At 37.8% G+C, this 20,351-nt stretch overlaps 1 protein-coding gene across 1 annotated transcript in view; it reads left to right on the top strand.

Moving 5' to 3' along the window:
• Positions 1-8,527: 8,527 nt before the first annotated feature.
• The window catches only part of PRKAA2 (protein kinase AMP-activated catalytic subunit alpha 2), a 64,791-nt gene continuing 52,967 nt past the window's right edge, over positions 8,528-20,351 (top strand). Inside the window, exon 1 of the mRNA XM_082653518.1 lies at positions 8,528-8,650. Within this exon, the coding sequence (XP_082509644.1) occupies positions 8,557-8,650 (94 nt within the window). The 5' untranslated portion in view covers positions 8,528-8,556. The remainder of the gene's footprint in view (positions 8,651-20,351) is intronic.

Raw genomic sequence — 20,351 nt, 5'->3', positions numbered from 1 at the left:
GTTGAGCCCAATCCAATTTCTCTCACCTCCTGCAAAACCCTATTACAGTAGTCCCTATACCTATAACAATAGTCCTGAATAAAGGATGACTTAGCTTCTTTAAAATTGGCATGAATATTTTTTTCTTTAACCAATGTTAACACTACGAGTGGTAAACAAGAAAGACACCAGGTTGTCTTGTTCATTACCATATCCCCAGTATCTAGAATAGTGCCTAGCACACAGTAGGCATTCAATACATCTTTTTTCAAAGAATGAATATATTTAGAACAAGGAACAATATACTCAAAGATTCTGGGAATCTTTAGTGAAATAGCTAGTTTTATACCACTTTTAAAACATTTCAGTATTTTAAAAATGAGAGTGAAAAGTTTATTAATGAACAGTTAAAAAAATTATTAACACATTTAATTTCATAAAATCAGAACCTCAGAGTTAAGAGCCCTTAAAGGGCACCTAGTGAAAGCCCACATTCTAATTAAAAAAGAAATGGAAATCTCTGGCAATTTTTAAAGGTCTTTATTCTCGGAGGGAGAGTTATTTTATTATTTACAGAGCATTTGCAAAATTTGAAATTAGCTAATTGATCTTAAGTTTGCACTAATTAATCATGTTAAAGCTTTGTAGTTAATGTTCACAGGACTGAACCTAAAGCATTAACACCTGCTGGAGGTCATTAAAAGTGTATTATAAAAGACTTCAAATAATGTATATACTGTATAGTTTTGTCAAGGGTTGTTTTAATTCCAAAGCACAGCCATAACAAAGATGATAATCGTTTCAAGGTGACATTGGTATCTCTTTATTCAAACCTCACTAGTTTAAAAGCACAGTATAGATAGGCACTGAAACCATGCCAGGGGAGAAATAATTGATTTAACTGATTTAAAAGTATGTTTGAGCTTTTTTCAGACAAGCTGTCAACACACACATCAAAGCAAGATTCTAAAAATGCTGTTAGATCCATAATGTTTATACAGCAAAGCAAACAACCTTTGTTATTCCAATTAATGAATCTGCTCACGGAGGAAATCTGATCCAAAATGTTTTATTTTTTTCTCAACTACGCTGAAAAAATGTTGACTCATATTGAAGCAATTTAGAAACTTACTAGGCCACAAAATGGAAATGGATTACATTAAGCTTAATATTTGTTACTAGGCTATCTGCTAAAAATAACATCGCAAAGTTTTACACTTCCTTGAAAGGGTTTTAACGGTTGTCACATGTATTGTATCTACAAATCTTTTTGGAGAATGTTGGGCCAGGTAATATCATTCTCTCAAACTTACAAACCAGTAATAATAAATGTCAAGAGGTAAAATGTATGCAGGGAAAACAATGTAGCAAGATAAGTTTGTTGAGATACCTTGGACTATAGCCTATAGCACTTCACAGTAATCTCCCTTTTTCCTTTGATAAAATGGGGAGTGGGATTTGGGAATTGAATTGCCTAACAGTTGAAAAGAACTTGAAAAATAATCTACTTCAACACTACTAGTTTTACCAATGAGATGTAAATGATCTGTTTAAGGACACACTGTTAAGTGACTAAGCTGAGACATGAGCTCAGGATTTTGTTTCTAAATGCTATGCTTACTATAACACCATACTACCTCTTATGATCAAGAATAATTATTGAGCTAAGTCCAACAAGGTTTATGATATTCCACAGGTAAAATGACCCACTTTTTCAGCAAATAAATGACATTTTTTAAAAAGAGGGAAGAAAAAAATCATAGATTAAAAGAGATATAAGATCCATCTCAACAAAGTGCTAACTGTAGACTTTTAAAAATCTTGTTTAGAATAAACTAAATGTACAATTACATTCTTAGACAATCAAGGGAAATTGAACACAGAGTGGGTGTTTTATAATAGTAAGGAACTATTGTTAATTTTGTTAGATATGATAGTGGTAGTATGGTTATGCTAAAAAGAAGTCCTATCTGTTAGAGGTATATACTGAAGTATTTACCAGTGACATAGCAAACAATATGTTTGCTATAAAACACCTTAGGAATCAAACAAATTAAAAAGTGCAAAGATAGACTGGTAAATGTTAACGATATTGATAGTCATTAAGGGTGGGAGTTATTTATCCTACTTTGGTGTATGTTTGAAATTTTTCATAATAAAAATTAAAAAGAAGGAATTATTGAACTTATACCACATATAAGACACCATCGACACACTTCATTAATCACTGAGTGTCCAACTTTCTTTTTATTTTAAACTGCAGAACGATAATAGGAAGATCTTGTCATGACTCTCTAAGGTCCTATATGTTCTAGGTTCTGCCTATCGCCAACCTCACTAATGAGTGCGACACAGAGATGGGAAATTCTACTTTGTATTTAACATATGTATGCATGAAATGAAACATTAATTTTGACTTATTTTTAAAAATACTTTTCCCAGAGACTGGTTCAAGGTGGCAGAGTAGAAGGATGTGCGCTCACTCCCTCTTGTGAGAGCACCAGAATAACAACTAACTGCTGAACAATCATCGACAGGAAGACACTGGAACTCACCAAAAAATATACCCAACGTCCAAAGACAAAGGAGAAGCTGCAATGAGATGGTAGGAGGGGTGCAATCACAATAAAATGAAATCCCATAACTGCTGGGTGGGTGACTCACATACTGAAGAACACTTATATCACAGAAGTCCACCCACTGGAGTGAAGGTTCTGAGCCCCACATCAGGCTTCCCAATCTGGGGGTCCAGCAACAGGAGGAAGAATTCCTAGAGAATCAGACTTCGAAGGCTAGCGGGATTTGATTGCAGGACTTCGACAGGACTGGGGGAAACAGAGACTCCACTCTTAGAGGGCACACACTAAGTAGTGTGTGCATCAGGACCCAGGGAAGGAGTAGTAACCCCATAGGAGACTGAATCAGACCTACCTGCTAGTGTTGGAGGGTCTCCTGCAGAGGCAGGGGGTGGCTGTGGCTCACCGTGGGGACAAGGACACTGGCAGCAGAAATTCTGGGAAGTACTCCTTGGCATGAGCCCTGCCAGAGTCCACCATTAGCCCCACCAAAGAGTGGGGTAGGCTCCAGTGCTGAGTCACCTCAGGTCAAACAACCAACAGGGAGGGAACACATCCCCACCCATCATCAGACAAGCGGATTAAAGTTTTACTGAGCTCTGCCCACGACAGCAACAGCCAGCTCTACCCACTACCAGTCCCTCCCATCAGGAAGCTTGCACAAGCCTCTTAGATAGCCTCATCCACCAGAGGGCAGACAGCAGAACAAGAAGAACTACAATCCTGCAGTCTGTGGAACAAAAACCACATTTAAAGAAAGAGAGACAAAATGAAAAGGCAGAGGACTATGTACCAGAGGAAGGAACAAGAAAAAACCCCAGAAAAACAACTAAATAAAGTAGAGAAAGGAAACCTTCCAGAAAAAGAATTCAGAATAATGATAGTGATGATGATCCAGGACCTTGGAAAAAGAATGGAGGCAAAGATTGAGAAGATGCAAGAAATGTTTAACAAACACCTAGAAGAATTAAAAAACAAACACCTAGAAGAATTAAAGAACAAACAAATAGAGATGAACAATGCAATAACTAAAATGAAAAATACACTAGAGGGAATCAATAGCAGAATAACTGAGGAAGAAGAACGGATAAGTAACCTGGAGGACAGAACGGTGGAATTCACTGCTGTGGAAGAGAATAAAGAAAAACGAATGAAAAGAAATGAAGACAGCCTCAGAGACCTCTGGGACAACATTAAATACAACAACATTCGCATTATAGGGGTCCCAGAAGGAGAAGAGAGAGAGAAAGGACCCAAGAAAATATTTGAAGAGATTATAGTCAAAAACTTCCTTAACATGGGAAAGGAAATAGCCACCCAAATCCAGGAAAGACAGAGAGTCCCAGGCAGGATAAACCCAAGGAGAAATACACAAAGACACATAGTAATAAAATCGACAAAAATTAAAGACAAAGAAAAACTATTGAGAGCAGCAAGGGAAAAATGACAAATAACATACAAGGGAACTCCCATAAGGTTAACAGCTGATTTCTCAGCAGAAACTCTGCAAGCCAGAAGGGAGTGGCACGATATATTTAAAGAGATGAAAGGGAAGAACCTACAACGAAGATTACTCTACCCAGCAGGATCTCATTCAGATTCGGCAGAGAAATCAAAAGCTTTACAGACAAGCAAAAGCTAAGGGAATTCAGCACCACCATACCAGCTCTACAACGAATGCTAAAGGAACTTCTCTGAGTGTGGAACACAAAAGAAGAAAAGGACCTACAAAAACAAACCCAAAACAATTAAGAAAATGGTAATATGAACATACATAATGACAATTACCTTAATTTTGAATGGATTAAGTGCTCCAACCGAAAGACACAGGCTCGCTGAAAGGATACAAAAACAAGACCCCTATATATGCTCTCTACAAGAGACCCACTTCAGACCTAGGGACACATACAGACAGAAAGTGAGGGGATGGAAAAAGATATTCCTTGCAAAAGGAAATCAAAAGAAAGCTGGAGTAGCAATACTCATATCAGATAAAAGAGACTTTAAAATAAAGAATATTATAAGAGACAAGGAAGGACACTACATAATGATCAAGGGATCAATCCAAGAAGAATATGTAACAATTATAAATACTTATGCACCCAACATAGGAGCACCTCAATACATAAGGCAAATGCTAACAGCTATATAAGAGGATATTGGTAGGAACACAATAATAGTGGGGGACTTTAACACTTCACTTACACCAATGGACAGATCATCCAAAATGAAAATAAATAAGGAAACACAAGCTTTGTCCGTTTGGGATGGGATGAATTGGGAGATTGGGATTGACATATATACACTAATATGTATAAAATAGATAACTAGTAAGAACCTGCTGTATAAAAAATAAATAAAATTAAATTAAAAAATAAAAAAATTGCTCTTCCCTGTATTCTGTTTCTTGGTTCTACAATTTGGTAATAATTTTCTTTATTTCAATTCAATAAATATTTCTTCAATAACGTACCAGGTCTGTTAGGCCCTAGGGATAGTAGATGGGGTATGTCATTTTCACATGTATGTGAAATATTAATTTATATATGAAAATATGTGAAAGACATACAAAGTATTCATATATATAACAACAGAATTGATAGATGCTGTATTAACTATATGAAAAAAGCACTATGGGAATCCTAAAGAGGAAGATGTGAAGTGAAACTTGATCAATCATGTTAGAGGAAGAATAGAATTATCTTTCTTCTCTCTATAAAAATATAAAATATGAAGAGGCAATCAAAGAAAACATAGCCCAAAAAATGTAGAAAATAAGTATTATAGAGACATGTGGAATAGCTAATTTATAAAAATATTGTTATTTTTCTGGATTTAGGGATGTTTGTATTATTTGTTAGCTTCAAAAATTTTGTAGATAGTTGTGTTTTTTTCATTTCAAATATTCACTTTCATGCCCAATTTTGTATTTTTTAATTAAAGAGGTTCCCCCTCACCCTATAAACTTCAGGTGCCCCACCAGCTGAATCCACTGGAGGTTCTGTAATTTGCTAGGATATGTCAGTGCTAAGAATATATCCATCAGTGAGCAAAAATAGAGGGGAGAAAACTCTCTTGTGAAGCTTACATTCTAGCTGTGAGAGACAGACAAAACAAAAATGTAATAAACAAGGAAATTAAACAGTATGTCAGAAGGTAAGTGCCATGGAAAAAGGAGAAGGGTTAAGGGGATGAGAGTGCAGGGCAGGGAGCATTGGGGGTGGTCAGAGTAGGTAAGCCTCATGGAGAAGCAAAGAATTGAAGGATCTGGTAATTGATAATATCAATGGAGTCTAGTTAAGTATATAAGTTTAGTGGTGCTTCATTATTCTATTACTCAGGCCCCCAACTTAGAATATTTGAAGTAAAATAATTCCAAAGTCACAATAGTAGGAGGGTAAAGCAGTAACAGTTGGACTGGGGTTAAGAATTGAATAGCTGCGTGGGACATTAATCTTAGAGACTGGTACTGAACAACAGAGGGACACTAAAACATCACTGGAAAATAATAAAATGGGGAATATTGTATTTACTAGAACTTCTTCGGAGCGGGGAGGTGAGACCCCCAAGTGGCACAGCTCTTAAGGAGATTCAGTCTGATGAACCGTCAGGTTGTATTGTGGGGTAGGGTGAGACAAATATGGACCCATATCTGAAATATTCAGGGCAACAGAAGACTGAGTGCTGCCACCAAGAGTTGTCCTTTCCCTCCCTCCTCACCCACCTAGCATTCGATCTTTCCTCTAAATAAAAGTTGGGAAAACAGTCAAAAATGTAAGTTTAAAGTATATATTGTTAGTCTGCCCTAAAAATAATAAAAAAATGAGAATTGGACTTTAATTGTGAAAAATGTAAACGTTCTTAGAGCATCACATATTCTTTTTTATATAGGTAGCTGTTGTATAGTAGAAAGACAAATGGACAAGTCAGAACTGGATATGAGTTCTGACTCTGCCACTTAGCTGATTAGCCTTGGGCAAATCAGAAAGGGAAAAACTAAGATTTATCATCTATGAAACGGGGATAATAATAAGTTTCTTTTATGACAATTAGTGAGATAACTGTGTTTAAATGAACTTTTTAATCAACAAAGTATCAACCCACTTGTTTGGCATAATAATAAAGCTACAAGGTAGTTCATAGTTGCTAGGTAAGGATCACAGTTATGAGGTGTATAATAGTTCAAGTTGCAATTATCAACCAATAGTTAAGACCGTGCTGAATGCTTTAAAATCTCTATTTATAGGCTGTCTTCATATAGCTTCAAGAAAGCAATCTAACACTCTTTAACATCTTTTACTAAGACGTTATAACAAGAGACACACACTTCTTGTACCTCAAAAGTAGAAGAGGTATTTTTTCTTACTAACTTGAATGAATACTGAAGGAATGACCCTTAACCAAATGAAGGTTCAGTATCAAAAATAACTGGCTATTTTCCCCGAATTGTCGGCTAGGTAGAGTGATTCTTAAATGATACTTCTTGTCAGCAAGAAAGATGATCCCAAGAATGAACAAAAATAGCCTCTGTTCAACAGCTGTGATGTCTATAATTTATAAGCTGTGATCATCTCTCATTGGATTGTCTTGGTGTCCAAGCAAGAATGGATGCATGTTTGTCATTTGTATATTTATCACTTCTCAGAAAACAAATTTTTGTTGCATCTTATTCTTTCTGATCAATACATTTTTCTCTTTACCTATAAATAGTGAGATGAGACTTACTGTTTGGGGAATGTGACCTTGAAACTCTACTGTCAGACACTAAGTTAAAAATGTTCAACTAATCCTTAAACATTTATTCCCAATCACTAAAGCACTAAAAGACAGGCAACACTGAAGAATAGGGCATGCAAGTTAGGAAAGAAAGAAGAAAAGAAGGAAGGGAGGGAGGAGGAAGCAATAATCATTTCATTTACTATACCTCGGCAGTCTTTAAATGCTCTGCCTGGATGTCACGCTTCTAGTTACCTCTTACCGGTTTTCTCCCCCCTTCAATCTTTACCTTTAATTTGTGTCCTTATATTGCTCTTGCTTTTCGTAATTCTTTGTCCCTTAGGTATCTTACTTCCCATGCTCACCACATTCAGTTTCCCTCTCCATTTCTTTCACTGTTTCCCTCTTGTGCAGCTCTACCACAAACTATTCCTACTCTATATATTTATGTAAGTATGCGCTAAAATACAATCGAGCAAATATTGGGACTGGTTGACCGGAGAACTTTGTGCAAACTAGTTAAAATTGAGAGCTCTGGGAGAGGGTCTCCTCCATCTCTAGGACAAAATAATTGAGAATTAGAAAGTACGAAGAGGAGGACCACTGAAGCCAGCACAGAATCGGGTTCTCTATTGCGCCGTGACCTGTATCAAAACACTCAGCCCGTGACTCAAGAAACTTCCTTGTGGCTCTCCTCCGACTGACCTTCGATCAATGCCCTTCCTCACCGTCTCCAGCCCCACTTCCCTTGCACCCACACGCTGCTTTTCACGTCCCTCTCCTCACACTTCAGGCCTGTTTCTTCTCCAGATTCAACTTCCATCTCTACATTCCCTAAGATTCGGCCCAAATCTCACCCCCTCTTTTCCACTCCCTCCGGTTCTCCTGCTTACGGGCCCCCTAACCCGGCTCCCGCCCTTGGGCCCCTCCCCCAGGTAGCTGGGCGCCTTCCTGCCCCCACCCCTCCCGCGCACACCTGTCTGCCTCCGACCCTCCCCGCACGGAGCTCGGGCCCTCCCTCCACTCCTCCCGCAGCGCTCGGCTTCCCGCGCCCACCCCGGCCGCCCGCCCCGGGGTCTGGGCGCGCACACGGGCCCCGCCCCGCCCACCTGCTCTTGGGGGCCACCCCCGCCCCCGCCCCCGCCTCGCCTGGTCCCCGGCGTCTTGGGCCCCCGCCCCCCCGCGGGCCCGCTGAACTGTGGGTAGGCGGCGGCGGCAGCATAGAAGAGCTCGCGGCGGCGGCGGCGGCTGCGGCGGCGGCGGCGCGAGGTTGCGCGACCCGAACATGGCTGAGAAGCAGAAGCACGACGGGCGGGTGAAGATCGGACACTACGTGCTGGGGGACACGCTGGGCGTCGGCACCTTCGGCAAAGTGAAGAGTTGAGTACGCGCCGAGGCCACCGCGCCGAGCTGCCAACCTCGCGGGAGGCCAAGCCCCGGAGTCCCGGAGCCCCGGAGCCCGGGAGCCCCGGGCCGCGGGCGGGCGGCTGGCAGCGGGTGGCGGGGCCTGGCGGCAGGTGGAGTGGCCCCGCCCGGGCCGCGCGGAGCCTGGGGACCCCGGGAGGGCAGCGTGCAGCGCCTCGCCCCGCGGCAGCTGTGGGCGCCGGGCGAGGGGGCGCGGGCTGGGGCGCGGGCGTCGCGGGGTCCAGGGCCGGCGCCCACCGCGCTTCTCCCGGCCGACCTCAGTGCCTTCCTCTGTGAAGCCGGGAGACTGTGCTGTAGGGCGAGGTGCCTTCCAGCTGGGAGGCTGTACGGATAGGACTGGGGAATGACCCACGTTCCTGATGGTGGAGTTTCCATTTCGTGCCAGGTGCCCAGTTAGGTGCTTCACGTGTGATCTCCTTTAATCCTTATAGCAGGTGCAGGTGTTATCTTCACCTTAAACGTGAGAAAACGGGGACCCCTGGGGTATAGGAACGTGCTCAAGGTCACACTGAAATTGGCAGAACCGTGATGAAGGTCTAAAATGTCCTCTAATTTTGGCCAGGCTGGGCGGTTCCTGACATTCCGATTCTTTCGTGCTCTCAGACTCTGGGTTGGGTGGGGATGACAGTTTAGGGGATGCTCCCGGGGCAAGAGCGGGGTGGGTCTTTCTGATGCCTGTGTGAAACGCTGGAATGCAGCTGGCTTGGGTCAGGGCTTAATCAGAACTGGGAGGTCTGAAGGTTGGTTGGTGTTTGTAAAATGGTTCTAGGAAGGCTTCTGGGATGGGGAGGACGGTGATGGGGATCTTGGAGTATGTAGGGCTGAGGCCAGAACTGCTAAGACATGCTCTGCTGAGGTCTGTATTCTTGGTGATGGGATCCCATTTTGGATGTAGTAAAGCAGGCTGGTTTTGAAATTTCTTTACTTCTTACTAGTTAAGTATTGAACTTTCCTGTTTTTCTTGTTAATAAGGGTCACGTGGGATTTAATTAATTTGTCGTCTCTCCAGAACTAGAACGAGAAGTATTAAAAATACTTCTCTTTTGATTGTTGCAAATCCAATATTATAAGTAAAATGTTTGCTTTTTTTTTTTTTTTTCTTTTTGCAGGGGAAATATTAGGTAGGCACTTTGGAGATTTTACTGAGGCCTCTATTTCCTTAAAAAATCATATTTTAACCTTAAATCAAGGCTGTTAAATGGATAGAAGAGACTCGTTCATTCCTGTGGCAAGGATTGGCTCTTACTTACTTCCACGTGTCTGATACCCTATCGTTTGTTCAGAAAACACTTACTGAGTGCCTACAATGTGCCAGGCATTGTTCTAGGTAATGGGGATACCCTAGGAACAAAATCAGATTAAAATCTCTCCTTTTGTGAAGCTTCTCTTCTAGTAGGGGAAGACAAACAATAATTGCAATATGTATATAAAATATTCAATATACAGTATTTTTAGTGCTATTGAGAAAAATGAATCGAGAAGGGAGGATAGGGAGTTTAGTGAGGTTAGCAATTTTCAATAAGGTTGTCAGGCAAGGCCTCACAGACAGGGTGGTATTTGTGTAAAGACCTCAAGTTGGTAAAATTCTTTGAAGTCCCGTGAGGGCTGTGAAGTCCTGGCTTAGGTTTGAAAGACATCATAAAGTGGACAGTTAGGAGAATATATTTAGAATGAATATAGGAGGATCCAGGAATTGGATTAATGCCTGTGCCATTACTAAGGACTATTGTGTTTTGACGTTATACCCTCAAACCTTTGCCATCTAGACATGTACACTCTCCAGGTTATATAATGTACCCTACGCCCTTTCAAATTGTGTTAAAATTTTGTCTTTTTAAATTCTGTAATCTGAATGTTGGCTAAAACGCCCATCAGATCAATCGGTCCATTGTCATAGGACAACTTAAATATCTTTTGTATATATTCTTGAGCTGCTTCTAGGCACTTCTTAAAATATAAACCAACAGAAGGTACTTTGATTTATGAGAAATCCTTTTCTTGGAGGACCCCTTCCCAGTGAGCAACCAACTGGAGGGGTGTTCCTAACACTATATTAGCACTTCTCCAAAGTTAGTCTGTGGTTTCCCATCCAAGGTTAGAATTAGTACAATTGCTTAATACAAATTATATAAGTTGCTGCAGTCTAAAGTTATTCATTTACAGTTGACCCTGGAAAAACACGAGTTTGAACTGCACAGGTGTACTCCTATAGCAGACTTTTTTCACTAAAGACATACTACATACAGTGTTATACAGTCCCAGGCTGGTTGACTCCTAGAATGCGGAATCATGGATACTGCAGGCTGACTGTAAAGTTAAATACAGGTTTTCAACTGCTTGGGGTTCAGTGCCCCTAACTCCAGTGTTGTTCAGGGTCACTTGTAATTCTTTAAGGGACTAGAAACAAAAGCACATGCATTTTAAACACAGCTTTATTCAGGTGTATTTTACATATCATAAAATTCACCCATTCCAAGTGTACAATTCAGTGATTTTCAGTAACTACCGCATGGTACAGCCATCATCATAAATCGATTTTAGAACATTTTCATCACCGCAGTAAGATTCCTCTTGCCCACTTATAGTTAACCCTAAGCCCTAGGAAACTGCTAATCTGTTTTCTGTCTGGATAAATCTGCTTTCTTTGGACATTTCTTATAAATGAGATCATTCAACATGGAGTCTCTCATGTCTGACTTCTTTAACAATGCCTTTGAGGTTCATGCATGACATGGCATGTGTCAGTAGTTTGTTCCTTTTTATTGCTAAATAATATTCCGTTGCATGAGTATGCCGTATGCTGCCTCTGCAGTCACTTGTTGGTGGCCATTGTTTTCCATTTGGGGCTATTACAAATAATGCCACCACAAACGTTCACATGCAAATGTTTGTGTAGACATATGTGCTCGGACACATTGGGTAGATAGACCTAAGAGCAGAATTGTTGGGTCATATCATGGTTTTATTTTTAGCTTTGGGGGAAACTGCAGACTTTTCCAAAGTGGTTGTACCATTTTACAATCCCACCAACAATGTATGAGGGTTCTTATTTCTCCAAATCCTAAGATTTGTTTATTGTCTTATTATAGCTGTTCTAGGAGGAGTGAAATGGTATCTCCTTGGGTGAAATGTCTGTTCATATATTTAGTTCATTTGTTGAGTTGTTTGTTGTAAGTTGAGTTTATAAGAATCTTTTTTTATAAATTCTGGATACAAGTCCCTTACTGCAAATATTTTCTCCAGGTCAGTTGTTTGACTTTTCATTTTCTTAATGGTGTCTTTTAAAGTATAAATGTTTTGAATTTTTATGAGGTCCAGTTTATTGACTTTTTTCCTTCTATGGACAATGCTTTTGGTGTTATATTTAAGAAATCTTTGCTTTGGGTTTCAAGGATTTGCTCGTATTTTTTTTTTTAAATAAATGTTTTATTAGCTCTTAACATTTACGTCTATGACCCATTTTGAGTTAAAATTTGAATATGGTGTAAGATGAGGTTCTAAGGCCAACGTTTTGAATATGGATATCCAATTGTCCCAGCACCGTTTGTTGGAAATACATGCATTTTTATTTGGTATAGAGTTAGACTTTGTAAATTTAATTTATACTAAAAAACTTAGTAGTAAATGATTTAGTTTTATGTGGCTATAAAAACATGGAAATGGAGGAGTGATGAATATTTTATGTGCCTTCTCTCTTAACTGTTGTTATTTACAGATATTGAAAGTTTAACTTCAGTTGTTGATGTATCAATTTACAGACCAAAGTTAGGTACAGTAAACAAAAATGGAAATAACTAGTTTTCATTTAATAGTACTGGTTTCAAGCTATTTTTAAAAAGCATATGGAAATCCTTCTATTTGTTGATAAATAATTGAAGCCTTATTTAAAATATTTTAAACTGATTTTTCTCCATTGTTCTAGTGTAAGAGTACAAGGGGAGTGCTTATGGAAACAGATTATGTGGGCTGACAGGGTTTAGAAGTAATGCTTTTTATCTACTTAATTTTTTTTCTGTATATTGATTGTTTTGGTTCTTACTCTTTCCAGGGTAAGGTAGAACTTCTGTTTAAGAGCTCTTGTAATTAGACTTGCTCGGTTCTTATCTAAATAATGAACGTGATAGAAATTCTAGAATAGATCTGGTGTTTGTGTTATACACTGGTTGGAGAAAAAAAATGTTTTTAATATAATGGTAATTATTTGTTTAAAAAGAAGCCTGTATTTTTGAGGTGAGGACTGATAGATTTGATTTATGAAATAATTACTCTTCATTGGAATTGTACAACATAGGATCCTTTGTAGTCAAAGTAGCCTTTTCTAGTCAACAAGGTCTCATCAAGGCATTACTTTTTCTGTTTTTCAGATAGTTATGTGCATGGCTCACAGAATTGGCTTTCAAGAAATTAAGTAAATATTTTATTAATACCCCACTTATTTTTTAGATAACAGGAAAGATAAGCAAATGGAAAAATTTTTATTAATTTTTTTAAACAAGTAGTGTTACTTTTTTGAAATGTAAGTAGCAAGTCCTAAATGGTAAATTAGATTTTGGACAACTACCTGGTCAGTTGGTGGGCCTCAGAGTTACACCTATGGTATTTGGGGCCCACACTGGCATTGTTTTTGACTCTCATGTAGTATCGAGGCCCTAAACACTCTCTGGGCTTTGCTTTCTTCTTCTCCTAAAGCACGGCACTAGAACATGAAATTTGTGAGGTCTTTTACAACTTAATTTTTAAAGATTTAATTTCAAAAAATGGGAACGTTTAATTGTTTCCTCTGGCTTAATGGAAATTTGAATTACCGAAGACCAGAGCTGAAATAAAGATGTAATATAAAGATGTAATATAAAGCAAAAGAAAAGGGAAACGCATTTGTAACACTTTAGTGATAAAAGCTGCAACTTGAATCAGTTCTTACTATGTTTACTATATATGCAATTGATTTTTATTTATTCCCCAGAGTAATCCTGCATTTGATATTATCTCCATTTTACTAATTGTAGATATTGAGAATCAGCTACTTTAAGTAATTTGCCCAAGGTCATGGTGCTAGTAAGTGGCAGAAATGGCACATTCAGGGTTCTCTGATGCAAGTCTGTGGTATATGGAATGGAAAGTAAAAATGCATAGTGTGATATCTTGTGAGTTTCAAACCTACAAGGATATAAGTTTTACATGTCCATAGATATTTATCAGGGATTAAGAAAATAAGATTTAAATGTATTTATTTTAATCCAAATTTACAGCCAATAACAGTTTTTTTGAAACTCCATATGGATGGTTAAAAATTATATTTTCATATAAATTTTACTCTGGTGCCTTAATCCATTCCATTTTTTACATGATAAATTTACTGAATTCTGACAGTTTTCACCCAAATTTTAAAAAAATACCAGGTATTTCAGGGTTCCTCCCCATTATGAAAATAACCTTGACTAAAGATTACCAGTAACCTTTAGTAAACACACTAAAGAGAATTTGTAAAAAAATAACTTGATGTCCTAGGAAGAAAGAACATTGGTTTAGGAAGGCATTAACTGGGGATTTTTAATTCCATACCACAGCCAGTTATATGAATTTAGGAAAACCATTAAACTTCTCTGAGCCTGTTTCCTCCTTTGTAAAATGGCCATAACAACACTTGGCCTACCTGCTTTCTAGAATGTTTTTGAGGATTAAATGAGTTGAGGCACTAAAATGGCTTTAAAAAATAAATTGCCGTACAAATAGATGGCACTGTTGTGGAGATGACTAGATACACGGCCATTGTGAGTGAATCCTGCACCCTGTGTGAGGTGTTAATAAGTGTTTGCTGATTGCAATTCTGATTGCAACATTGAGACAGAGCTTTTATAATCTGCCCCTATTTTTTGGTTGCCTGCATTGGAAAGTTCCCAATGACTAATTCATTTGTGCTATATGATAATTATTAATGTTTATATTAAAAATGCAGTATCATTTTTGGTTAAGCCATGAAATTTGTTTTTTCACAAATATGGAAAATGAATAAAATAAAAATGAAGTGGAAATAACTGAATGTTCATGTAAGTTGCTAGCTGAACTGATTTTACTTTTGAAAATATGCAAATTCTAAACAACTGTTAAACAATACTTCCAAATAAGGAAGCTATATATTTTCTAAAATACTAGAACATTAGTGTTGGAATGAAGATCAATTCATTGTATCTCTCAATTAAGTGAACAGTGTGCTATTTAGGGTTTTGTTTTTTGCTTTTGCTGATCTATATATTGTTTTTTATGATTTCAACATAGGTAATTTTGTCCTTAGTGCTGCATGGATTTTGTTCATTTTGTGTAATCCATTGACTCTCAAAAGATATTTTTCCATAGGAAACAATGTTATAAATGATGGATAGATTTCAGGTGAAGTCCACAAAGGCAACATGGTATATAGTATAGAGAACACTGGATTTTAGAAGGCCTGGTGTGGAAGTTTGCTGTTATATAAGCCAGCTATGCGGCCTTAAGCCAAAGTCACTTGATCTCTGAAAAAGGGAATAAGACTGTATGTTCTTTTATACTGTTGAGAGTAGTACAGGAGAAAATGTAGGTGAAAAGATACAAGTACTTAACTTTTAAGTACTTTATATATACTTGGGTCCTATTATGTACTTAAACCTGTAATTTGCTGAACTCTGAGAATAATCTGTGATCTGGTTCTGAGACCAGAATTTATTTGATGATGATGAGGAAGAGTTTACTATCTCCTGTTTTATTTTTCCCTGGTCTTCTTTCCTACTTCATTTGAATATGTTCATTAATCTAATTCTCTAGACACTGCTCACTTATCACCATCTTCTGTACACCATGCGTATGCATGCAATGCCTATATGCAAACATGTAACAGATGTATATTCCAGGTCTCATGGTAGTGATCGTAGAACTCTTGGAAGAAGGAGGCAAAGCTGGAACAGGGAGGAGGATGTGAGCAGCAGTTGGCAGTTTTTACGTGTGGCTTGTTGTCAAGGTTCTACTTACAGTAGAACCAAAATAATACATGCAGTTCAGTTTTTGTAGAACTATGGAAAATGCAGACTCTGAACTAAAAATGCCTTTCTACAAACTTTCTCCTAACATATTTATGTAAATTAGAAAGGATTTTTGTAATTGATCATATACTGAGGAAATTACTTCAGTTCTGTGGCCTCTCTCCCTTTCCCATGCTGACACAGCACTGCTTTATCTAGGTTTTTTTTATTTTTTGTTTTGTTTGTTTGTTTGTTTTTTGTAAGAACATGCAAAAATATTCACTTACCTCGTGGTCCATGTTAGCCTTCCTTAAAGCATTTCGTACTGTTTTGTAATGATAACACTGCCCCATTTATTCTGAGATTCCTGTGGTTTCCTTGATAGAGAAAATATTTTATAGAGAAAGCAGTTAATTTTTTGAAGCCAGGTAGGTAATTTAATTGGATCTAACAGAAGATCTAATCTCAAATCCTTTAAGAGATAATGAGAAAGTGGGGGCACAAGACCCCTAAAATACTGAATGGATTATGAAAGTGAGAGCCAGTCTCCCTAGTATATTTATTAGATGCAAATATAAGAGCAAACACTTTGAATCAAGTTGAATAGATTTTTATCTCTTATTTAAACCATTGAAATGCATGTGCAAAGTAATGTGTTTATTTTGAAAGGTGGTGAACCATTTTATTTTTAGTTTGGTGTTATTAAGGAAAGAATTTGAGGCAGCTCTTATCTCTGCTAATAATAGAAAACTTCACCCCTTCAAGGGAACAGTATTCTTGCTTAAGTGGTGTCTTATGGTTAACAGTGTTTGCCTCTGATAAATTTTACTGTATTTCTTTTGGTGGTGCTTTAGTTTTTAAAGTGTTAATAATTCTTTTTTTAATTTGCCCTTAGTTTTTTTAAACAGCCTTTTATATAATCATCAAATCTTGCTGTAATGTATCTTATCCTGAACGTTTATGTATCAATTTATTAAAATAGTTTTTTTAGAATCTTTTTTCTTCATAGTATTTTGTACATTTTACACGCTATTAAAAACATAATGAGCAGTATGTTCTCATTTAACATCTCTCAGTTTCTAAATTATAAATTAATTATAAGTTATCTAGCTATCATAATTGAAAATAATGTAATTAAAATTTTAAATATACCATAAATTTTTCTAAATTCTTACTTTACTTGATAAATACCATAAGTATTAGTTATTTAATTTTTGTTTTTAATGTGTTGGAGCATAACTTGGTACCATATGTATTCCATAATTGACTTCAGTTCTTCCAGATTTAATTAATGAAATAATAGAACGAATATATATTAAGCATCTACCATGTTCAGTCATACTGGATTTTAAGCAAACTATTTTTACCAGTGTTAAAAATGTGGCAATGATACTACAACAGATGATTTACTAATTTAAAATAAAGAGGAAAATATTCATCACAGAATTTACTTAAACGATTCTTCTCTCACATTTGAATTCTAAGTCAAATATGATATGATGAATCCACCTTTTACTCAGATTTATACCAGGCCCTCTTAGTGCTCTACTAATTCACAGTTGGATAGTATAACAGATATACTATATGCTGTAAATTTGCTTTTAGTAAGAAATTTGACTTTGTGTCTTATGGTAGCTTTTTGGATAAGATAAAGAAATGTGCTCTGAATGTCTTATTGCTGATGAACAACTATTCCCAAAGAATTTAGGAGTCATTCTAAAGGGAAATCTTTGTCGTTTATTCTATTTAACAGGTATAGTAAGATTTCCTATTTGGGGTAGTGCAAAGCTAGATGAGATAATTAATAGACAAAGAATCAGAATTTAAATTTGTATCGACTGCTTGAATTGCTAGGTAGAATTTAATAGGGATAAGTGTCAAATCTAGCACTTGGTTAAAAACAGAAACAAAAAACAGGTGCATAAAAGAGTAGAACAGTTGATAGCAGTTCCTAAGATGTTGAAGTTCTGTCTGACCATGAGTTTTGGAAATATATATTATGAGTGCTTAAATGTAAAAATTGTTATTGGATAGAAAATAGACATATGGCGGCCATATTAGTTGATAGCTGTAGAGGTAGTATAGTTCTGTACTTCTTATTAAGCCAAATTTTGAATATTGGGTTTAGTTCTTGGTTCCACAATTTGGAAAAAATCTTAGCCAATTATGTTTCATTCAGAGAATGATCATTATAACTAGGGGAGTTCAAAAAGTATGCCATATGAGGTATGGTAAAGAATATTTTTCATACTATGAGAAAACCTATTTTAAGTGTGGTAGCTGTTTTTAGACAATTAAAGTACCATCATCTGGAAAAAGGAGTCCCCATGTTCAGTGATGCTTTGGAGGATAGAACTGTGACTATTGAGTGAATGTTTTAAGGAGGCAAATTATAATCCAGAACAATGAGGATCTTTCTATCAAGGAGACTGTCTAGGAATGCTACAACTTACACCACACGTCAGTTTTATTTGTTATTGACATACTTGTTTGGGTACCAGATGGCTACCAAGATCGTTGCCATAAAATTTCTAGTTTGAATGGAAAGTTGGTGTAGATAATCTATAAAGTTCTTTTTAACTTTAATATTCTGTTATTGCATATACATTTTTTTTCCAGTGTGATTGACTTCCATATCTGGCTGTGATTTCTAACTTGCATCAAATCAATTTTCTAGTTACAAACAATTAGAAAATCTGGAGAAAATTAAAAATCTGAAGGCAGGTAGGACTTGAGTGATCACTATCCCTGGGAGAAGAAAAATGGATTGGAGGGAGTCTGACATTTTATTTGGCTTTTCTCTTTGAGTCATTTGCCAATTTGTAAAAATGGTAACTGTAAGAAGCCAAACAGAGAGCAGTGGCTAAAAGGCACTGCAGAGTTTGAATCCTGGGGAGAACAACAGCTGGAGTTCATAACTTATCAAGGAGGAGAGTCCCAGGTAACCATTTGGGTTTTGGTTGCAACCCCGTGAAGACTGAAATCCTTAGAATCAGCTTAATCCTAGACTTATTAAGATGATCTGCCTCCTATCTTTATTCTCTGTAGGGAAGTAAAATCAGGTGGACCCTCTACAGTTTTTCACACACAGTGTTTAACATTCCAGGAGACAAGGCCAAGACAATAGAAAAAAAAAACCCCTAGGGATTCAGATATTAAAGCTATCAGACATGGACGTTAAAATAACTGTGATTGGAGTTATGTCAGCGTCATGGTGGTGTGAGTTGTTCCTTTTTTCTCTGCCCTTCAATTTACATCTAACTGGACATGCATAACAACAACAACAACAACAACAAACGCTTCTGCATAGCATACCAGGACACTCCAGAGATCCATCCATCTGTGTACCTGAAAGTGGGTAGATTGGACTGCAGAAGAGGCTGTGGAGTGAGGGAATGGTGGCAGCAGGTCTAGCCATGGGCCAGCACAGACCATTTTGGCAGAGGAGGTGAGGGTGAAGGTGGTCAGTGGGGTCTGCCCACCTCTGCATGCTGCAGCTGCAGGAGCTTGTTGCTCTCTCTGAGGAGCGACCTCAGTGACTGGGGGAGCGGAAGGAAAGGGAATTAGGCAGACAAAGAAAACTGAAGGAAAGCATCTCCCGCTGTTGGTCCTAGGATTCTGGCAAGACGACTGCCCACGGTTGCTGGCTGCCCATCCCCCCCAGCCCCAAACTTGGGGATCCCTCTACTAGGATGTGGGCACACCCAAAGTCTGAAGTGCTTAATATATAGCTCCCTCACTGTGCCGCCAGCCACCCTCCCCTCTTTCGTTTTTCTCCGACAGTTTTTGTTTTGTTTTGTTTTTATTGCACCACTCCCAACTCCCAACCTTAGGGATGAGTTAGCACTGGTAAGAGAAATGAAAAACCTGTGCTATAGCGCCACCTTCTTGAAAACAAGAGGAAGTCTTCTAATTACCAATGTACTGAACTGTTAGGAGCAAAGTAAACAAAGCCTTGCCTATATAAAGGTGTTGCTACTTCAAATGTGGCAGCAAAGGCTCTTTTCATCAAACACCATGGAAAAAAATCATTGTAATATGGTATCACAAAAAGAAAATGACACTTTTCTAGCAACCAAACCCAAGGACATGGAATATTGTGATCTAACTGAGAAAGAGTTGAAATTAGCTGTTATGAGGAAATTCAATGAGCTACAGGAAAACTTAGGCAATACAGTGATCTCAGGAATAAAATTAACAAACAGAAGGAGTACTTTACCAAAGAGATTGAAATTCTAAAAAGGAACCAAAGAGAAATTCTGTAGCTGAAGAACTCAATAAGTGGGATGAAGAATTAGAATGCAGTGGAAATAGAGCAGATCAGATGGAAGAAGGAATTAGTGAGCTCAAGGACAGGAATTTAGAGATGATTGAGGTGGCAGAGGAGAGAGAAATAAGATTTTTTAAAAGTGAAGAAACCCTGCAAGAACTCTTGGACTTCATCTGATGAGCCAAAAGAAGGAGAAGAGAGAGAAAAGGGAGCAGAGGGTATATTAAAGAAATAATATCTGAGAACTTCCCAGACCCGGAGAAGGAACTAGATATACAAGTCCACAAAGCTAATAGAACCACTAATTATTTCAACACAAAAAGACATTCTGCAAGACAGATTATATTAAACTTGTCAAAGGTCACTGATAACTTTAAAAGGCGGCAAGGAAAA

Source organism: Grampus griseus, assembly GCF_964374135.1.
Source record: "Grampus griseus genome assembly, chromosome: 1".
NCBI classification, from domain to species: domain Eukaryota; kingdom Metazoa; phylum Chordata; class Mammalia; order Artiodactyla; family Delphinidae; genus Grampus; species Grampus griseus.
Note: the sequence above shows the minus strand (reverse complement) of the source record. Positions and strands in the feature narration are given on the sequence as shown.